At 48.7% G+C, this 17,050-nt stretch overlaps 3 protein-coding genes across 4 annotated transcripts; 1 reads left to right on the top strand and 2 right to left on the bottom strand.

Annotated features, from left to right (window-relative positions):
- The first annotated feature begins 24 nt into the window (after positions 1–24).
- On the top strand, positions 25–2,115 carry Tmem179b (transmembrane protein 179B). Its single transcript, XM_026407634.2, has 5 exons — positions 25–175; positions 924–1,111; positions 1,188–1,322; positions 1,490–1,568; positions 1,764–2,115. The coding sequence occupies exons 1-5, from the start codon at positions 80–82 to the stop codon at positions 1,923–1,925; spliced, it is 660 nt and encodes a 219-aa protein (XP_026263419.1). The 5' UTR covers positions 25–79; the 3' UTR covers positions 1,926–2,115.
- Positions 2,116–2,212: 97 nt separating this feature from the next.
- Positions 2,213–3,284, bottom strand: Tmem223 (transmembrane protein 223). The gene is made up of 2 exons (XM_026407635.2): positions 2,962–3,284; positions 2,213–2,646 (listed from the first exon to the last, which is right to left on the bottom strand). The coding sequence occupies exons 1-2, from the start codon at positions 3,272–3,274 to the stop codon at positions 2,354–2,356; spliced, it is 606 nt and encodes a 201-aa protein (XP_026263420.2). The 5' UTR covers positions 3,275–3,284; the 3' UTR covers positions 2,213–2,353.
- A 339-nt stretch (positions 3,285–3,623) lies between these two features.
- Nxf1 (nuclear RNA export factor 1) lies at positions 3,624–16,303 on the bottom strand. Of its 2 annotated transcripts, XM_026407633.2 has the most exons (21): positions 16,177–16,303; positions 13,127–13,310; positions 12,763–12,919; positions 10,454–10,537; positions 10,244–10,348; positions 10,048–10,128; positions 9,856–9,925; positions 9,631–9,719; positions 9,410–9,517; positions 9,127–9,236; positions 7,293–7,329; positions 6,934–7,002; positions 6,801–6,856; positions 6,567–6,674; positions 6,403–6,461; positions 6,176–6,291; positions 5,993–6,035; positions 5,354–5,426; positions 4,659–4,841; positions 3,847–3,907; positions 3,624–3,711 (listed from the first exon to the last, which is right to left on the bottom strand). In XM_026407633.2, exons 1-21 carry the CDS (start codon positions 16,202–16,204, stop codon positions 3,673–3,675), a joined length of 1,860 nt encoding a protein of 619 aa, XP_026263418.2. In that variant the 5' UTR covers positions 16,205–16,303; the 3' UTR covers positions 3,624–3,672. The 2 variants fall into 2 exon arrangements, with proteins under 2 accessions (XP_026263418.2, XP_026263417.2); XM_026407632.2 differs by lacking the exon at positions 3,624–3,711 and having other exon boundaries at positions 3,778–3,907.
- Positions 16,304–17,050: the final 747 nt, after the last annotated feature.

The raw sequence follows: 17,050 nt of genomic DNA, 5'->3' as shown, positions 1-17,050 counted from the left end.
TCCGCGTCCATGGGTCGCGCCGGAAGAGGCGGGGCTGGGCGGCTGGCTCCGAGGCGCTGCTCCCCGGGGCCTGGGCGCCATGGCGCTGCCCTGGCTGCAGCGCGTCGAGCTCGCGCTCTTTGCCGCCGCCTTCCTGTGCGGCGCCGTGGCGGCCGCGACGCTCACCCGGACCCAGGTGCGGCTGGGGGCGGGGCAGGGCCGGGCGGGTGGCCAGGCAGGCTGCGACTCTGGCCCGGCGACGGCTGGCCTGCGGTTGAAATGCAGCGACGCTCGCCGTGCCCTGGCTTGGCCCAGCCATTCCTTCGGCAAAGGGACCAGATGCCAGGAGAGTCGTGCATCGCCAGATAGAGCTTCCCTCTGCGTAACTTTGCCCTGGTTCTGAAAGAGACTTCAGCCCCGGCCCTGCGTTCATCGGATGAATCAGGAGCCATTTGTGCTGAGCTATAAGAGAAATAAAGCTTAGTGTAGTGAAGGTGATCAAGCAGCCACACTTGCAACTATGTTAAGTGACAACAGCCCTGTAGAAAACTGATTGTTTACTACTGTCAGGCAATCTTGTTAAACATGGGACCATTAAGCCACTATAAAGTAGGCGCTAGTATGCCTCTTTTACAGACTAGATAACACTGGAGATACTTTTTGAAGGTCACACAGGTCTCTGTGATTTCTGCACAAAGGAAGACCAGAGTTTGTGAGACTTTTTAAGTTCTTTGTCTTCTATAACCACTGCCTACATCCTGATCATTCTGGCCACTGAGGTTTACCCAACAGGCCCTCTATACTAGTTTCTCATGCCAGAAACAGGAACTAACAATGCACACATAATTTCTAGAGTGGCCCTGGCCTGTATTCCTAACACCTGCCAGAAACCTGCATCATGAGGCACTGACTGAAATCTGAGACTCAGCAGCTTCTCTCCACAGGGCTCCTTCAGGGGTAGCTGTCCATTGTATGGTATGACCACCCGGAATGGCTCCTTCCTGGCCTTATCCCATTCCTCGGCCCCATCCCTCTGCTACTTTGTGGCAGGGGCCTCTGGCTTCCTGGCCCTCTACTGTCTCCTGCTTCTGCTCTTCTGGGTCTACAGCAGCTGCATCGAAGACTCAAAAAGGTGAATGTCCCAACCCAAGGACCAGGGGCTGAGGTGGGATGAAGCCATCAACCGCAAGGTTTGTTCTCTCCCCCAGAGGTCTTATAGGGCTCCGCGTTGCACTGGCCATCTCAGCTATAGCCATCTTCCTGGTCTTAGTATCTGCCTGTATCCTTCGATTTGGCACCAGATCCTTCTGCAATTCCATCATCTCCCTGAACAGTACAATTAGGTAATGAGGTGGGAGGGAAGCCTGGCTGGGGCTACCTTCCTTCTGCAGAGGGGGAGTCCTGTAACCTCCCATTTTCTGTTGCTCTCTACCTCAAAGGGCACCTGGGTACAGGTATGCTTAGGGTGTATCCCCACTTCTTTCTGAAAACTGTCTCTTTGATCTCATAGCTGCTCTGAAGCTCAGAAAATTCCATGGACACCCCCTGGAACAGCTCTGCAGTTTTACTCCAACCTACACAATGCTGAAGTGAGACCCAGAGACACACTGATTCATACAAGTATCTGTAGCTATAAGGATGCTCACCAATGAATATGAGCTTGGCCTACCACTGACAAGCTAAGAGGAGCTGAAGGGCGTGTCAGCCTGACAGACTTGTGTGTGGGTGGAAGGACTGGATCTGTGATGGCCTGACTCCTCACATTCCTGTTCTGTCTCCCACAGACCTCTTCATGGGTGAATCTGGTATTATGGTGTGTGGTCTTGGTGCTCCAGGTCATGCAGTGGAAGTCTGAAGCCACCCCATACCGACCTCTGGAGAGGGGAGACCCTGAGTGGAGCTCTGAGACAGATGTTCTTGTTGGGCCACGCCTGTCCCATTCCTGAAGAGTAACCAAATAGTGCATTCTGCAGCCAACGACTTTGTGCCCAAGTGCCTGTAATCCTCTTGTCCCCACACAGCCCTGTTAGTGCTGAAAGCCCCAGTTTTCCCTCCAGGAGGGAAAGGTAACAGGCCCCTCTCCACCTCTCTTCCTATAGCTGTTTTTGTACCAAAATATTAGTATTACTTTCTTCATTTTGGTATTGTGTTCTTGATGTTAAAACAAGTAGGTGATGGGAAGGAGTGAAGGTGAAACAGGCATGGATCAGGCAACTTCCCTTTAGACAACAACTCTTTTAATTGTTACTATTGAATCTTAGGTTCCCCCTTGGTGACCCTGGTTGTCACCTCATCCATAAGGTTCAATTTTGTTTTGTTTTCCCTTTTTTTTTTGTCTCCTTCTGAGAGGGAGTGAAAGACCCAAGGTGGCTTCTTACAAGCTCCGGTAGGCACCCACAGTGTTGTCAAAGAGCTGAACGTTGGGGAAGTGTCCAGCTTTGTCCAAGAGGAAATAGAAGCGATGGCCTTTGATCTTCAGAGGCAGCATAGCAGGGACTTCTCCTCGGTGGGCCATGCAGGATACCTGGTTCAAGGGGACGGTGAAAGGGGCTCCCAAGCCAAAAGGGGCATGAGTGGTCAGGGTCACCTGCTGCCCTCCTGCTCGAAGCATCACTGAACGCACAGATCGTAGAGAGAAGAGAAGACCAGCACCCAGTACCAGGGTCCCTACAGAAGAGCACAGCAGCGGGGTGAGGTGTGTTCACTGAAAGGACACACACCAACCCTTTCCCTTTGAGTAAAAGATATGAGTGTGACTAACATTTTTGAGTGGGAACCTCTTATATCTAACAAACTTCTACGCGATGTCTATCGCCATTTTAAAACTCAGGAAAGGGGCTTAAAACTTAAATTTGCTCAAGGACAGAGCGCTGAGTGGATGTGGCGCCCAGGGACTACAGCGCCCTCTTCTGCTCATCTCTCCTTGACTGAGCCTAGAGCCCACTGCCCGGTTCCAGGTAGAGAAGCCGGCCCACGCCTTACCGATGGCACCGCAGCTGACCGCCAGCCCGTAGCGCCAGAGCACAGCGCGCAGGTCCAAGCGGCCGCGGTCTGGGGCCTCTGCATCCAGGGGTCGCGCCTGGACCGGGGGTGCAGACCAAGCTGTGAAGGCCAGGGAGGCCCAGAAGATGCCCTGGCCGGCACAGAAGAGTCCGAGGATAGTGAAGAACCGGCCCCGCTCATGCTCGAAGAGTAGCACATCCTGCGCCGGGGTCGCGTGGTGCAGGGCCTGGCGCGTGGGCAGGAGCCGCAGCGCCACAAGCAGCCCATGAGAACACCTCCAAGCTGCCGCCATGGCGGGCAGGCCACTTCTGCTTCAGAGGCGGGACTTCCTGCCGAGGCCCCGCCCGCCAGGAGAAGCAATCCAGAACGCAGAGGCAAAATACAATATCACTCTTTATCTTAAAAAGTAAGGGGAATCCTGGGGCTAAGTACACAAAGCACCTAAGTCCTTCGGGTAGTTTAGTGTCAGTTCTACAAAGTGAGCTTTGGCTTCCTGGCACCAGTGAGGCTCAATCTTCTGGAAGTCTTCAGGAAGTCTTCCAGAAGGCAGGTGAGGAGCGGGATCCACAGACCTCCCTCCTCAGTCACAGTCACAGGGTGGCCTCCGGCCGGACAGAAGGCAAGGGATGACAACCATACAATAATATCCAAGGGCTATTTACACACGCACTTCTGGAGCACAACTATGGATCACTTCATGAATGCAACTTCTGGGATCTCACCCTTGGCCTGGAAAAAAATAAAAGGTCAGTACAGCCAGGTGTCCCTTTTCTGTCCCCAATGCCTTACTCATTTGACCCTCACTTAACCTTCTCCAAGGCTCAGAGAGCCCTGTCTTTTTGCCATAGTATTCCCAAATCTTACCTTGAGATGAGTGAAGGCTTGGGCAGATCTAGTATAGTCCCAGTTGTTGTCCTGAAGGCACCTGGCAGCGAAGAACAGGAAGTTCCATGAGAACCAAAATGTACTCACCCTGAACACTAAGGGCTATTTCAGAAGCCATCCTCCAGAGACACCACCAACAATTATCTGCTGTACTTGCACTTAAAAATGTGATTTTCAGCCCTTTTGGCCTTCAACTTGTGATCCCCCTGCCTCAAGTAGCTGTGATTATAAGCATGCACCACCCCACCTCACTTTATCCCCAGTATAGGGAATTAAACTTAGGGACTTTCTACCACTGAGCTGCATCGTAGTACTTTTTATCTTGACAAGTTGCCCAGTCTGGCCCTCAAACTGGGAATCCTCCTGCTTTAGTCTCCCAAGTAGCTCGGTTTCCATGTATGGACCACTGTGCCCAGTTTTTTGGCCCTAGGAATTGAGCCCAGGGCACTTAAGTAGTGCTACATCCCTAGTCCTTTTTATGTGTGTGTGTGGTGCTGGGGATTAAACCCAGGGCCTTGTGCATGCAAGGCAAGTACACTACCAACTGAGCTGTATCCCTAGCCCATACTTGTTATTTTTGAAAGTGACCCACTAAATTGCTGAGGTTAGCCTTGAACTTGCAATACTTCTGCCTCAGCCTCCCAAGCCACTGGGATTCCAGGCATGCACCACCTCACTTGGTTTGTATTTTAAGGAACTAAACGGTTTTGGCTTTTAAAATTTCAGGAGTACTCATCATTCTCTACCAGTCCCACCTCAGTTTACCCCTGTCCTGTAGGTACAGCACTCACTTCTGGGACCACTCGAGGTTCATGCCAGACTGGGTAGAGAACGCCTGTAACATTTCCTGCTGTTCCGGGGAGAGGGTGGGCACAGGGCTGGAGGAAGGTGTGGGTGCAGGCATGGCAAAGGCTCTTTGGATCTCTTCAGGGCTGGCATTCCGCACAAATAGCTCATCATTAACGATACATAACCTTGGAGACAAAGAGCACCTTAAACAACTGGCCGGACAAATAACCTCACTGCTCCCCAACATCACCGCTATTCTCTGACATTTGCACTCAAATTATTTCAATACCTATGTGGTCCCCTCCCAGTCTTAGCTGTTGCTTTTTACCATTTGTTCCTTCTTCTAATGGACTCCATGTTTAGGATTATCTCCCAAATACTAGAATTATACATTCTCCCCTAATCCATGGAGAGTTGTTACTCTTTTGTTTATTTTTATAACAAACTTAGGCAGTAAATATTGTTATAAAAATTTCCAGATGAGCAAAGTTGGCTATAGCTAAAAGTGATGGAGCCACTATGAAAACCCAGATGGTCTAATGCTAGAGCCAAGTACTTAACCACTACAGCAGCCTCCTGATTCCTGCTGCCTTTGTGAAATTTTGAAGACACCCTGAGGACTGACTGGCTTCCAGTTTCCACACTGCTGACCAGATACTGGGTCTGGTACACCCAGTGTAGTAAGCAGAACACTTACCCTGAATTACTAGCAGGAACAGCGATGAATGTCCTCGTGAAGGCTCTCAAAGGATCTCGAGATTTTCCATCCACTACAGTGAGAACAGCAGCAATGACCACTTAGAATCACTTATGTTTTATACTATAAACAGGTTCTCAAACTGTGGTCTTTGATACAAAAAACACTAAGTGGGCCAAATTGGGATGATTGTGTTTAATAGGGGAGCAATGGTTGGTGAAAGGTCAGAGAGGACAATAACAATTACTAACCCTCTCAGAGAGCACATATGCCAGGCCTTGGGTTAAGCACTTTCCAAGTCATTTCACACCCTATGAGTGGGTTATTATTAAACCCCATCTTACAAATTAAGCATTTGAAGCTCAGAGTTAATGCAATTTTCCCACAGAACCATAGAACCAAGACTGGAAGGAAACTAAGACCTGCCTGACTTCACAGTCTGGATCTGCCTAATTCCTATACTTTTCCCACATTGCAGATAAGACAGGTAAAGAAGGCAGGCTAAGCAAAAATGTCTTGGGCGGAATGGTGAAGGAGGCCAGGAAAGAAAAGAAGGTAGTTGGGAAGCTAAGAATACCAAGAAAGATTCTTGCTGAGGGAGGGACCCCACCACAAACTCAGAACTCAAAATATTCTCACCTTCCTTGAAGACCCCATTGACAGAAAAACACAGCAATGTGCTCTGGAAGAGAAGATGTACCAGGTGTGATATAGATTTCTAGCCAGAGCTTGAGCACCCTACCCCACACTCTTGTAAATGCTGCCCTTGCTATGCCCTCCACCCAATGCTAGGCTTCTATAAGGGCAGAAATACATGCTTACTGTCTGGGCACTTATGTCTACCACAAAGGAATTGATGTCATGCTGAGTTTTGGGCAACTCATTGAGGAAGGCGACAACGTTGAGACGTGTGTGTTTCAGCAACCGGAACCGCGTGGCTATGGGCAGAAGGAGGAAAAAGCAAAGTTGGGACAGCCACATACTCCTGAGCTCTCAGATTCCTTCCCATTTTCTGCTCCCATCCTATCTTGCCCATATCGCACACTTACGTGGGTCTTTAATCCTTTTCACATTTCTGCAGTCCTTGATGTATTCAGCCAAGTTGCTTCTGTGGGAAAAGGAAGAAAAGGAGGTGGTGGTCAGAGCAGTGTGGCCTATGTATCTTCTGGGGAAATCCTGTGGTCCTGGACAGGTGCTGGGATATGAGACTCACCGGGCAGGGTTATGGGTCGTGATTGGACTGCTTAGTGAGCAGCAGGCCCCATCATGGTAGGCATCCAAAAGCCCCTGCCGGTCTCCAGAGTCATAAATTGCATAGTATCTATGAGGGGGGGAAAAAAAAAGGAAATGTCTGAACTCCTGTGGAAAGAAGACACAGTAGCTCCCAAAAGTGAGCTGTGCTTGGGCCTCCCACTTTCCCCAGCCTCAGGGGCCCTAGCATACTTACTGCTGCAGAAAGTGCAGAACCAGACTCTTTAGGTTCTCCGTTCCAAAATAGCTTCCCTGGAACGAAAAAGACATTAGGAACATGGAAGCAGTTCTCTCCCCACACATGTTCTAACTCCATCCCCACTCCTCACCTTGCAGGGTGGCAACATTGTGGGGGCTTCAACATCAAAGGCAATTGGTGGGGGCAACTCATGGCCATCCTGTGGAAAGAAATGAAAACCGAGTATAAACTAAAGAAAAATGGCTAGATGTGTAAGAAGATGAGGGCTGAGTGAAGGGTCAGCAGTCAAGTGTTAAAGAAGCATGAGAAATATCCAGGAATCCTGAGTATGAAAATTCAGCCTACAGGCATTTCTCTGGGAAGAATTATCATCTTTATCAAATTCTCAAAGGGATCCATGCATGACTCCAGATTAATGGTCATGTAGGAACAATCTTAGGAGAAGAAGGTGCCATGCTTATTAGAAGAGAATGAAAAGTTTAGACTTACCAGGCGTAGTAACTTGGGAAATCGTTCGCGAATGGCGCTGTCAAGAACGGGACAGAAGTGAGTGATGCTTCAGAGCCACCAATGCCTCCTGGGCTGCTCTAGGAGCAAACAACATCAACACCCAAGGGACAGCCCGTCCCATTGCTCATCGCCCGGCTCCTCCCCAGCCTGTACTTAGAGAAAAGTAGCCCCATTCCCCACCTCACCTGGGGCACCCAGACTGGACTGCCTTGAAGGCTGTCTCTTTTCTCTCTGCCTGACCCTGAGTGCCACAGGAGCAGCACTCCCAGCCCAGGCTTTAAGCCCAGGACCTCCTTCCCCCTTCTTGCCCCCCTTACCTTCCACCTACTCACCTGTGCAGCCCCGGGAGGAGGGAATGGGGTGGGAGCCCATGGGCTCCGCTGCCTCACCAGGTATCCATCGGTTCTGCCAGGTCTGGCCTTGGCCAAGACCAGAACACACCACAGGGATGGCACAGGATGTTGGGGCAAGGAGATGAGCAAGGTGGGGCTCAGGAGCAAAGGAGGCAAAGGAAGAGAGGAAAGAAGAAAGAAATAAAGGTAGGGTGGAGCAGGGACAGGGGAAAGATAGGAGAGAAAAGAGAAGAAAAGGAAAGAGAAAGCAAAGAAAAAGGGAAAGAACCACAGGCAAAGAGGCATAAGGAAGAGAAGGGGGAAAACAAGAAAAACATCCAAACACAGCCCTTTCCTTAAGCTGCCCTTTCCCTGTGGTCCAAGGTAAAATCAGAAAGCAAATCCTGCTGTGGCGGGTGGGCAGCTGCTGTTGGCCAGGCCTCTGTCTGTTACCTGGGTCCCGATCTGAGCTGGGCGTGGGAAGCAAAGCAGCCATGGGGGCAGGAGACCTCCCTCAGAAGGGGTGAAGTTTCAGGCCCCTGCAAAGTTGGGGGGGTGAGGTTCTGTGCCCCACCTCTGTTGGCCCCCAAGTTCTCTCCTGATGGCCCCTCTGCGACTGTGCCTGTCTTAGGTTGTTCCTTCCCTGAGGAATCTTACCCGTCTCTGGCTAACCAGCCATCCTCCGGGGCCAAACAGGGTGATGTGAGGTGTGCGAGTGAGGGAGGGGCATTGCCCCCGAGAGGGTCAGTTCTCCGTCTCCTTGTTAGCCAATGCCCCCGTGGCCTCCACGCCCAGCATCTGCCTTAGGATCCCCTCGCCTGCTGGCGGGGCCCCGGCTCTGGTCACAGGTTTTGGGAAACCCAGGTTTCTTCTCCAGTGAGGGCCCAGCTCACAGCACTGGGTGAGAGAGACATATGGCATAGTACCAGCCTCCAGGAGGCTTCAACCTTAGCATGGGCAGGAAAGTCCAGACTACAGCCTTGGACAAGTAGCTTGTGAGAATAGTGTCCCTCTTGGTGCAATGCAAGAGGGGTCATCAAAGGACAAAGAGGAGAAAGGCCCATCTCATTAGGAAGTCCCAGTTAGGGAGGGCTTTATCAGCCTAAGCATTCCAGGCTCTTAGCCCAAGGTAACCCCATGGATGGGGAATATACAAGACACCCTCCAGTCAAAGTAGAAATGAGGAGGTGTCCTTCCTGGAACAATAGGGTAGGGAGAGTCTAGAAAAGGCTGTGTTCAGGAAGGAAGGAGAAAGGCCATAGAACCAGCAAACAGTAATCAGGTGAGAAAAAAGAAGGGATTTTGGGACAAAGCTGAGAGAGACAGACAGACGAAAAGGAGGAGCGTGTGGTCCTCCCAAAGGACAAGTGGTTCCAGCTCAGGGCTGCACATCTCCTGCAGATGGGCACTGGTCAGGGTGCATTAACTCAGCCTCCCAGGGGTTGAAGGTCCCCAGGAGGGAAACAGAGGCTATGACTGACCTGATGTAGGTAGACTGGTCTTGGAAACTGTCACACAGGGGATTTCCATCAAGCCACAGCTCTTCCAGCTTCAGCCCTTTTATCTTATCCAACTCCCGCTCAGACTTCAACTGTAAAGGAGGAAGAAAACAAGGAGGAAATGGATGTGGTGAGGAAAACAGGTAGATCCTTACACCTCTAATCCCTATCCTCCTAAGGTCTCCCTTTTACTTCCTGCCAGTCAAGCATGCCCTCCCCATCCTCTGCTACCCCATCAAAACCACATCAAACTATCAGTCCTCACTTCATTTCCAGAGAGATTTAAGATCTTCAGGTTGGATGCCTTCTGTACAATGCTGGACATGACATCCAGCCTGTAAAGCCTGTTGTTGCTCAAGTTCAAAGATAAAAGCTGTGGAGTAGAAAAGAGTTTAGAAGAAAGGTAACCAGTGAGTAGATCACCCTATCCCATCCTACCTCTCCCTCCCTGCTTCCTCATGTTTAATACTGGGCCCAAAGCCTCACCTCAGGGATGTTTTCTTCAATGATTCGTAGGGTAGCCGCCATACAGCTTCTTCGATGCAGGACAACATCAATGTTCTGGGCCACCAAATCTTCAGAAAGCAGAAAGAAAGAGAAGTCTGAGAGGACTTGTCACATCAGCATTAGCACTAAATCATCCTCAAACTTTCCCTGGGTGACAAATCCCATTCTGTCTCCATCTAGCTGAGAATCTATTGTCAGACATACCTGGGTCTGAACGAAGGCCCTTGAGATCAAGTGCTTGTTGGGAACCATCATAACGTTTGCTCATAATAAGCTACACAGGAAGATAAAGGATTTAGTGGTCAATAGGGCTAAATGGGCATGTTGGGATGAGTGGGTGGGTAAGTGTGAGAAGTAAGACTTGGTTGAAACACATGTTACTTGAGCTGGCCTCACCTTTAGCTGCTCTACTTGTTCTGGCTTCAGTTCATTTTGTACAACATAGGGTGGAGCAGAGGGGTTGATGATGATAGGTATCTGGAGAGAAGACACAAAGAAAGAGTAAACTCCAGGGAAAGCCCCAGGACCAAGAACTGTCCCTGTCCTGTGTAGCAGTTCCCACCATCAGCCAAGCTAGGGCCTTTACACCTACCCTTCGGTTATCCTGACCCACAATCTTATAGTTGAGAGCCTTTAATGCAGAAGCAGTGCTGGAATCCTCCACAAAAAACTGGGCCCGGGTGTTCTCATAATGAAACTTAAAAAGAGGAAACAAGAGCATTAGACTTGAATCAAGAGCACCTTACCCAGCTGGGCCCATACTGTCTCTGGTGCCTAGTCAGCCACTCAGTCCTTATCTTACCTCAATGGGGGTGAAAGGGACACTGCATTTGCTCTGAATCATGTTCAGAAGCCAAGCTTTGTCATACTTTTTGCCACAAGGAATCTAGAAGGGAGAGAAAGCAAACAGAAGAGAACACCATGTAACTAAGGTTGAACAGCTGTCTCAACCCAGCTCTCCTTTTGTACCTTCTGCGGAGCTTTAAATTGTTTTCTAGGGCTGGAGGCATAGCTCAGTGGTAAAGCAGGTGCCTAAAAAGATCAAGGTCCCAAGCACATTCCCAGAACCACAGAAAGGAAAAAGGCAGGGCATGGTCATGCATGCCTGTAACACTAGCAACTTGGGAAGCTGAGGCAGGAGGTTCTCAAGTTCCAGGCCAGCATGGGCAATTTAGTAAGACCTTGTTTTAAAATAAAAAATAAAAAAGGCTGGGGATGTAGCTCAGTGGTAGAACACCCCTGGGTTCAATTCCCAGTATCATAAATGAATGAAAACAAAACACACCAAAAACCAAAAAGGTTTTATAAAGAAAAGACAAGTTGGTCAGGTGTGGTGGTGCATGTCTTCATGTCAAACTACTTGGGAGGCTGAGACAAGAGGATCATAAGTTTGTGGCCAGTCTAGCCAATTTATCAAGACCCTATCTCAAAAAAATAAAATAAAATAAGCCAGTGCAGTGGTGCACGCCTATAATCCCAGTGACTTGGGAGGCTGAGATGAGAGAATTGTGAGTTCAAAGCCAGCCTCAACAACTGTGAGGTACTAAGCAACTCAGAGAGACCCTCTCTCTAAACAAAATAGGTTTTGGGGATGTGGTTCAATGGTCAAGTGCCCTTGAGTTCAATTCCTGGGACCAAAAATAAAATAATATAAAATAAAATAGCTGTGGATGCAGTTCAGTAGTACAATACTTGCCTCGCATGCAGGAAGCCCTAGGTTCAATCCTCAGCAAAAGAAAAAAAAAATCAATCACAAGCTTTTTTTTTTCTTTTTTCTTTTTTTTTTTTTAGAGAGAGTGAGAGAGGAGAGAGAGAGAGAGAGAATTTTTAATATTTATTTTTTAGTTCTCGGCAGACACAACATTTTTGTTGGTATGTGGTGCTGAGGATCGAACCCGCACGCATGCCAGGCGAGCGCGCTACCGCTTGAACCACATCCCCAGCCCTCTTTTTTTTTTTTTTAAGGTATAGATGGACACAACACAATGCCTTTATTTTTATATGATGCTGAGAATAGAACCCATGCCTCGCCAATGCTAGGCGAGCACCTTACCACTGAGCCACAATCTCAGCCCCATGTTTTTTTATTTTTTAAATATTTATTTTTTAGTTATAGGTGGACATAATATCTTTATTGTATTTTTATGTGGTGCTGAGGATTGAACCCAGTGCCTAACGCATGGTAGGCAAGCACTCTACCTCTGAACCACAACCCCAGCCCAATCACAAGTTTTCCACCTAAGACACATGTGAATTTCTGTTCACTTACACTTATTATTCCTCAAAAGTATCATTTTTTAAATTCTAAAAGCTCCAAGGTATAATTTATACATTGCCTACACCTTAGAGAACTCCAAGCCCTACACTCAGCTTAAACCAAATGAGGCTATCAGGAGTTATTCTACCTCCCGACCAGTTACATTTTTTTTTTTTTAAAGAGAGAGTGAGAGAAGAGAGAGAGAGAATTTTTTTAATATTTATTTTTTAGTTCTTGGCGGACACAACATCTTTGTTGGTATGTGGTGGTGAGGATCGAACCTGGGCCGCACGCATGCTACCGCTTGAGCCACATCCCCAGCCCCCAACCAGTTACATTTTCATTCTACTCTGTTGTCTATCCCCACTGAACTTTCCCTGAACCTGCCATTTGGTGTTCTAACATAGTGATTCTAGCTGGGGATGTAGCTCAGTGGTACAGTACTTGCCTAGCATGTGCAATTCTGAATTCAATCCCCAGTACTGTAAAAAAAAAAAAAGGGAAAAAAAATATTGGTTGGGGGTCAGTGGCTGGGGAATGATCTCAGGGGCATTTTATCACTGAGCTAATCTCCAGTCATTTTTATTTTGAGACAGGCTCTCACTAAGTTGCTTGTCAAACTACTGAGACTGTCCTTAAACTTGCGATCCACCCCCCTCTGGCAGGAGTTGCTGAGATTACCATACCCAGCCAAAAAAAAACCAAAAAACCTGTTTTTAAAGGAGAAAGAAAGGATACCTAATTGTGAAGTTTGAAGTAAGCAGCCAAAAAAAAAAAAAAAAAAAGGAATTTTTATGGGGAAAAAAAGTAATAATTTTCATTCTGAGTCCAGCCTCCTACACTAAGGTACTCACTGTAATCTTGAACCAGTTCTTAGAGGACCCATCCTGACTGGTGCCAGCCCCTCCTCTCTCTGGAGGAGCTCTGTCTCTCCGCACAGTAATGTGAATGCGACCTCCTCGATCATGCCAAGTATCACCCCGACGGTTAGTTCGGGTGGCATACGGGTTGCTGTGGGGAAGTAGAGAATTAAAAGTTCATAACTATTAGAAAAAACCATCCTGCACTGTTAGCAGGACTATAATTAAGACTGTTCAACCATTAAGATGGTCTTGACATGTTTATCATTCTAGGTGGGAAAAGCAATGACAAGGACAATAATAAAGCTATATAATCTAATAGGTTATTAAATTCAAAGCAGACCAATTGGTCACTTACTATCGTACGCGGGGACCATCCTGAGCATCACTCATTGCCACATCTCCATCATCTTCCTCCAGCCGAGAAGACTGAACACCAGAACCACCTCGTCCTGACCGACGGTTCCCCTCACCATACTTCCACCGGAAAGGACCCCGGCCTTTCTTTCTTCTTTGAGGGAAACTAACACGGTCATCATGCTCTGGAAGTGAAATAGGTACACAAACTAGTAAATATATGGAGTGCGGAAGTATCTCAGTAGTAAAGTGCTTCCCTAGCATGTGTGAGGCCCTAGGTTCAACCCCTTGCACTGAAAAAAAATTCCTTAAAAATTTAGTAAATACATCACTGGAGTAGCAATTGCAGATTCTAGCACTCTGCACTACTGGGAAAGATACACAGAAGCCATCTCCACACAAGTGCCTCTGCCTGTCCAAAGGAAAGAACCCACTCTGGGATGTCAGTATCATATCAGGGAAATAGGATTGAGCTTTTGAAAAATGAAGCAAAAACCAGAACTATAAAAAGAGGCAGAATGGGGCCTGGGGATGTGGCTCAAGTGGTAGCGCGCTCGCCTGGCATGCGTGCGGCCCGGGTTCGATCCTCAGCACCACATACAAACAACGATGTTGTGTCTGCCGAGAAATGGAAAATAAATATTAAAAAAAATTTAAAAAGAGGCAGAATGTAGAAGTGTAAGCAGCCCAAACATGTAACTAGCCACAAATCAGACCCCTGAAAGCCACTTGGGACCTACCACTCAGTATTTCTCTTGCCTAAACAATACAAACACTGGTCACAAATATCACCAATTTAAGGGCCTCCTAAAAAATCTTGTTCTCAGGGCTGGGGTTTTGGCTCAGCGGTAGAGTGCTCGCCTAGCAAGTGCGGGGCCCTGGGTTCAATTCTCAGCACCACATAAAAATAAATAAACAAAATAAAGGTGTTGTGTCCAACTACAACTAAAGAATAAATCTTTTTTAAAAATCTTGTTCTCAAACTACAACTAAAAAATAAATTTTTTTAAAAAAATCTTATTCTCAAACAGCCACTGTGAAGTTTGTAAAATGATTGGCTTCTTTGACTAGGAATGCCCTTTAACTCAGGAGACAACTTTTTGGCTCAGGTCTGGTGGCAACATCATTTTAGTGTGCTTAACCAAGGCTCCTGAAATGTATGGCCTGAGAGGGATACAATAGTGCACTCCTGTCATCCCAGCGGCTTGAGAGGCTGAGGCAGGAGGATTGCGAGTTCAAAGATCTCGAGACCTTATCTCTAAATATAAAAAAAGGGCTGGGGATGTGGCTCAGTTGTTGAACACCCCTGGATTCAATCCTGGGTACCAAAATAATAATGATAATATTAATAATAAAAACAATAAAATAAAAAGAGCCAGGGATGCAATTCGGAGGTAAAGATTGGCTGGGTTCAATCCCCGGTAAAAACAAAAACAAACAAAGATTATGGCCTGACTCCTAGAGCACTTCCCTAGCACCAGTGAGGCCCTAGGTTTGATCTCTAGCCACACACACACACACACACACACACACACACACACACACACGCGCGCGCGCGCGCGCACAAACACACAGAAGGGGAAAAGAAAAAAAAAATCCAAGGAAGTCTACCTAATACCTAGTACTATGTAAACAATGAAATTCAACAAATAACCCTAGGAGAAGAGAAATGAATAAAAGCTGCAGCCGATTTTCATTAAGAACTTTCTCCAAGCCCGGGCATGGTGGCACTGCCTGTAAAATCCCATTGGCTCAGGAGGCTGAGACAGGAGGATTTCTAGTTCAAAGCCAGCCTCAGCTACTTATTGAGGCCCTAAATAACTCAGTGAGACTCTGTCTCTACATAAATGTAAAAAAAGGGCGCTGGGGATGCGGCTAAGTGAAGTTCCCCTGGGTTCGATCCCCAGTACCAAAAAAAAAAAAAAAAAAAAAAAGTTTCTCCAGCCAGGTGCCAATGACACACACACCTGTAATCCCAGCAACTTGGGAGGCTGAGAGAGAGGATTTCTAGTTCCAAGCCAGCCTCAGTAATTTAGCAAGACTCTTAGCAGCTTATTGAGAACTTGTCTCAAAATAAAAAGGGCTGGGGATGTCGCTAGGGTTCAACAATACCCAGTACAAAATCAAAACAAAAAATTTCTTCAGCCAGTTACAGTGGAACAGACCTGTAATCCCAGGGACCCGAAAGGCTAAGGCAGGAGGGTCACAAATTTAAGACCAGCCTCATTTTCTTAGCAAGGCTCTCAGCAACCTAGGGAGACCCTGAATCAAAATTAAAAATAATAACAGCTGGGATGTAGCTCAGTGGTAGAGCACCCCTGGGCTAAATCCCTGAGTGCCCAAAACAAAACAAAACAAAAAAACAAATTAAAACTTTCTCCAGTGCCAGCCACTAAGCTCCAGGCACTTGATAGGAATTGTCTCATTTAAATAAACACACAAAAACTTGGGAGATAGGTACTCTTTCTAGCCATATTAAGGGAGTGGAAAATAAGGTCTGAAAATTTAATTCGCTCAAACTTGGTGTACCCAACGCAGGATTCAAACCTGGGTTGTCATGCTCTCCTGATCACCACAATGGACTAACCACCAATAAAGTGTTCCGACTAGAACACCCAGTTGGTGGGCAAGTCTCAAAGGCTGAAGGCGGGGGCAAGACCACTGGACGCAGTCAAAAATAGGGCACCAGCACAGCCCACGAGCAGGGCAGACTCACATTAAAGTAAGAGTGAGGCCGCCCAACTGAACTGACAGGCATCAACCACCCTCCAAGTTCAAAGGAATCTTGTCACCCCACCCTGAGCCATCCGCTCCGAGCCACAGGTCCTCCAACGCCAGGATTCCCGAGTCAACAACCAGGCGCCCACCTCGAGTCCCGTCGGTGCCCCTGGACTGTCTAGCCCTCGGCTCGGCAGGGCCCGCGCCGCCGCCGCCGCCGCTGCCCGTGGACGCTGGGCCCCTCGCGGCCTCCCGAACCGGGGCTGCGGCCTAGGCCGGCGCCGCCCACCCAGATCCAGATCGCTCGCTCCGGGGCTGAGGGCCAGCACTTACCGTTGTAAGACTTTCCCTCGTCCGCCATTGCACTGTGAAGAGCAGGGGGGGCGGTCTCAGGCTAGGAAGCCGACTGCCTCTAACGTCCGAACGCCCTGCCGCTCCGGACACTTTGCCTCTTCTACGCCGGGCGCCACCGCATTTATATAGCGAAGCACGTAGTGCGCCGCCCGACTTCCCCCGGCTGTGGGCGGGGCCACGCGGAAGAAGCGGACCATATGCGCGTGCGCAAACGCAGGGTCGCGAGGGGCGGGGCCTGCCATCCAAGCCCCGCCCAAATCCACTCTACTCCTGCTATTCCTGCCATCCAAGCCCCGCCCAAATCCCCTTTACTCCAGCAGATTCACTCCGCTCCTGGCTCCTCAGTCGAAGCTACCCCGCAACCGCAGGCTTTGCGCTGGAACGGAACTGGCCGCTGCAGCCCGGAAATGAGAGGAGCTGGGAAGGAGGCCTCACGGAGGGTTTCCGAGGAATGGAGAGCGAGCTTCGGGGCGGGAGTGATGCCTCACTGATCTCTACTGGGATTCAGCCTTGGCAGCTGTGGATGCAAGCCTCGCTTTCCTCTCCCACCAATTTTGGCGAGCTTTCGTCCTCACAAACCGCCCCACCCACCACTAGCATTCCGGCTACACCCTCATCACGCGTCAACAGAGCAGACGGAAAGGTGGGCCACTTGCTGGAAAGAGAAATTTTAAATGCCAAGACAGATGGGCTCGACCCCCAAAAGCCCAGTACCTGCCCGAGTGTGGTGATTGTTCTCTATACCTTGAGCCTCCCTTGGAATGTGTGAAATGGGGCCCTTGGAGTGACCGGTGGTGGATTGTGGGTGAACAGGAAAGACAAAGCAGTGCAGTAACCTCCTCGGAAGGAGGAT

The sequence above is a fragment of the Urocitellus parryii genome, chromosome 4 (assembly GCF_045843805.1).
Source record: "Urocitellus parryii isolate mUroPar1 chromosome 4, mUroPar1.hap1, whole genome shotgun sequence".
NCBI classification, from domain to species: Eukaryota; Metazoa; Chordata; class Mammalia; order Rodentia; family Sciuridae; genus Urocitellus; species Urocitellus parryii.
This window is presented reverse-complemented; position numbering and strand designations above follow the sequence as displayed.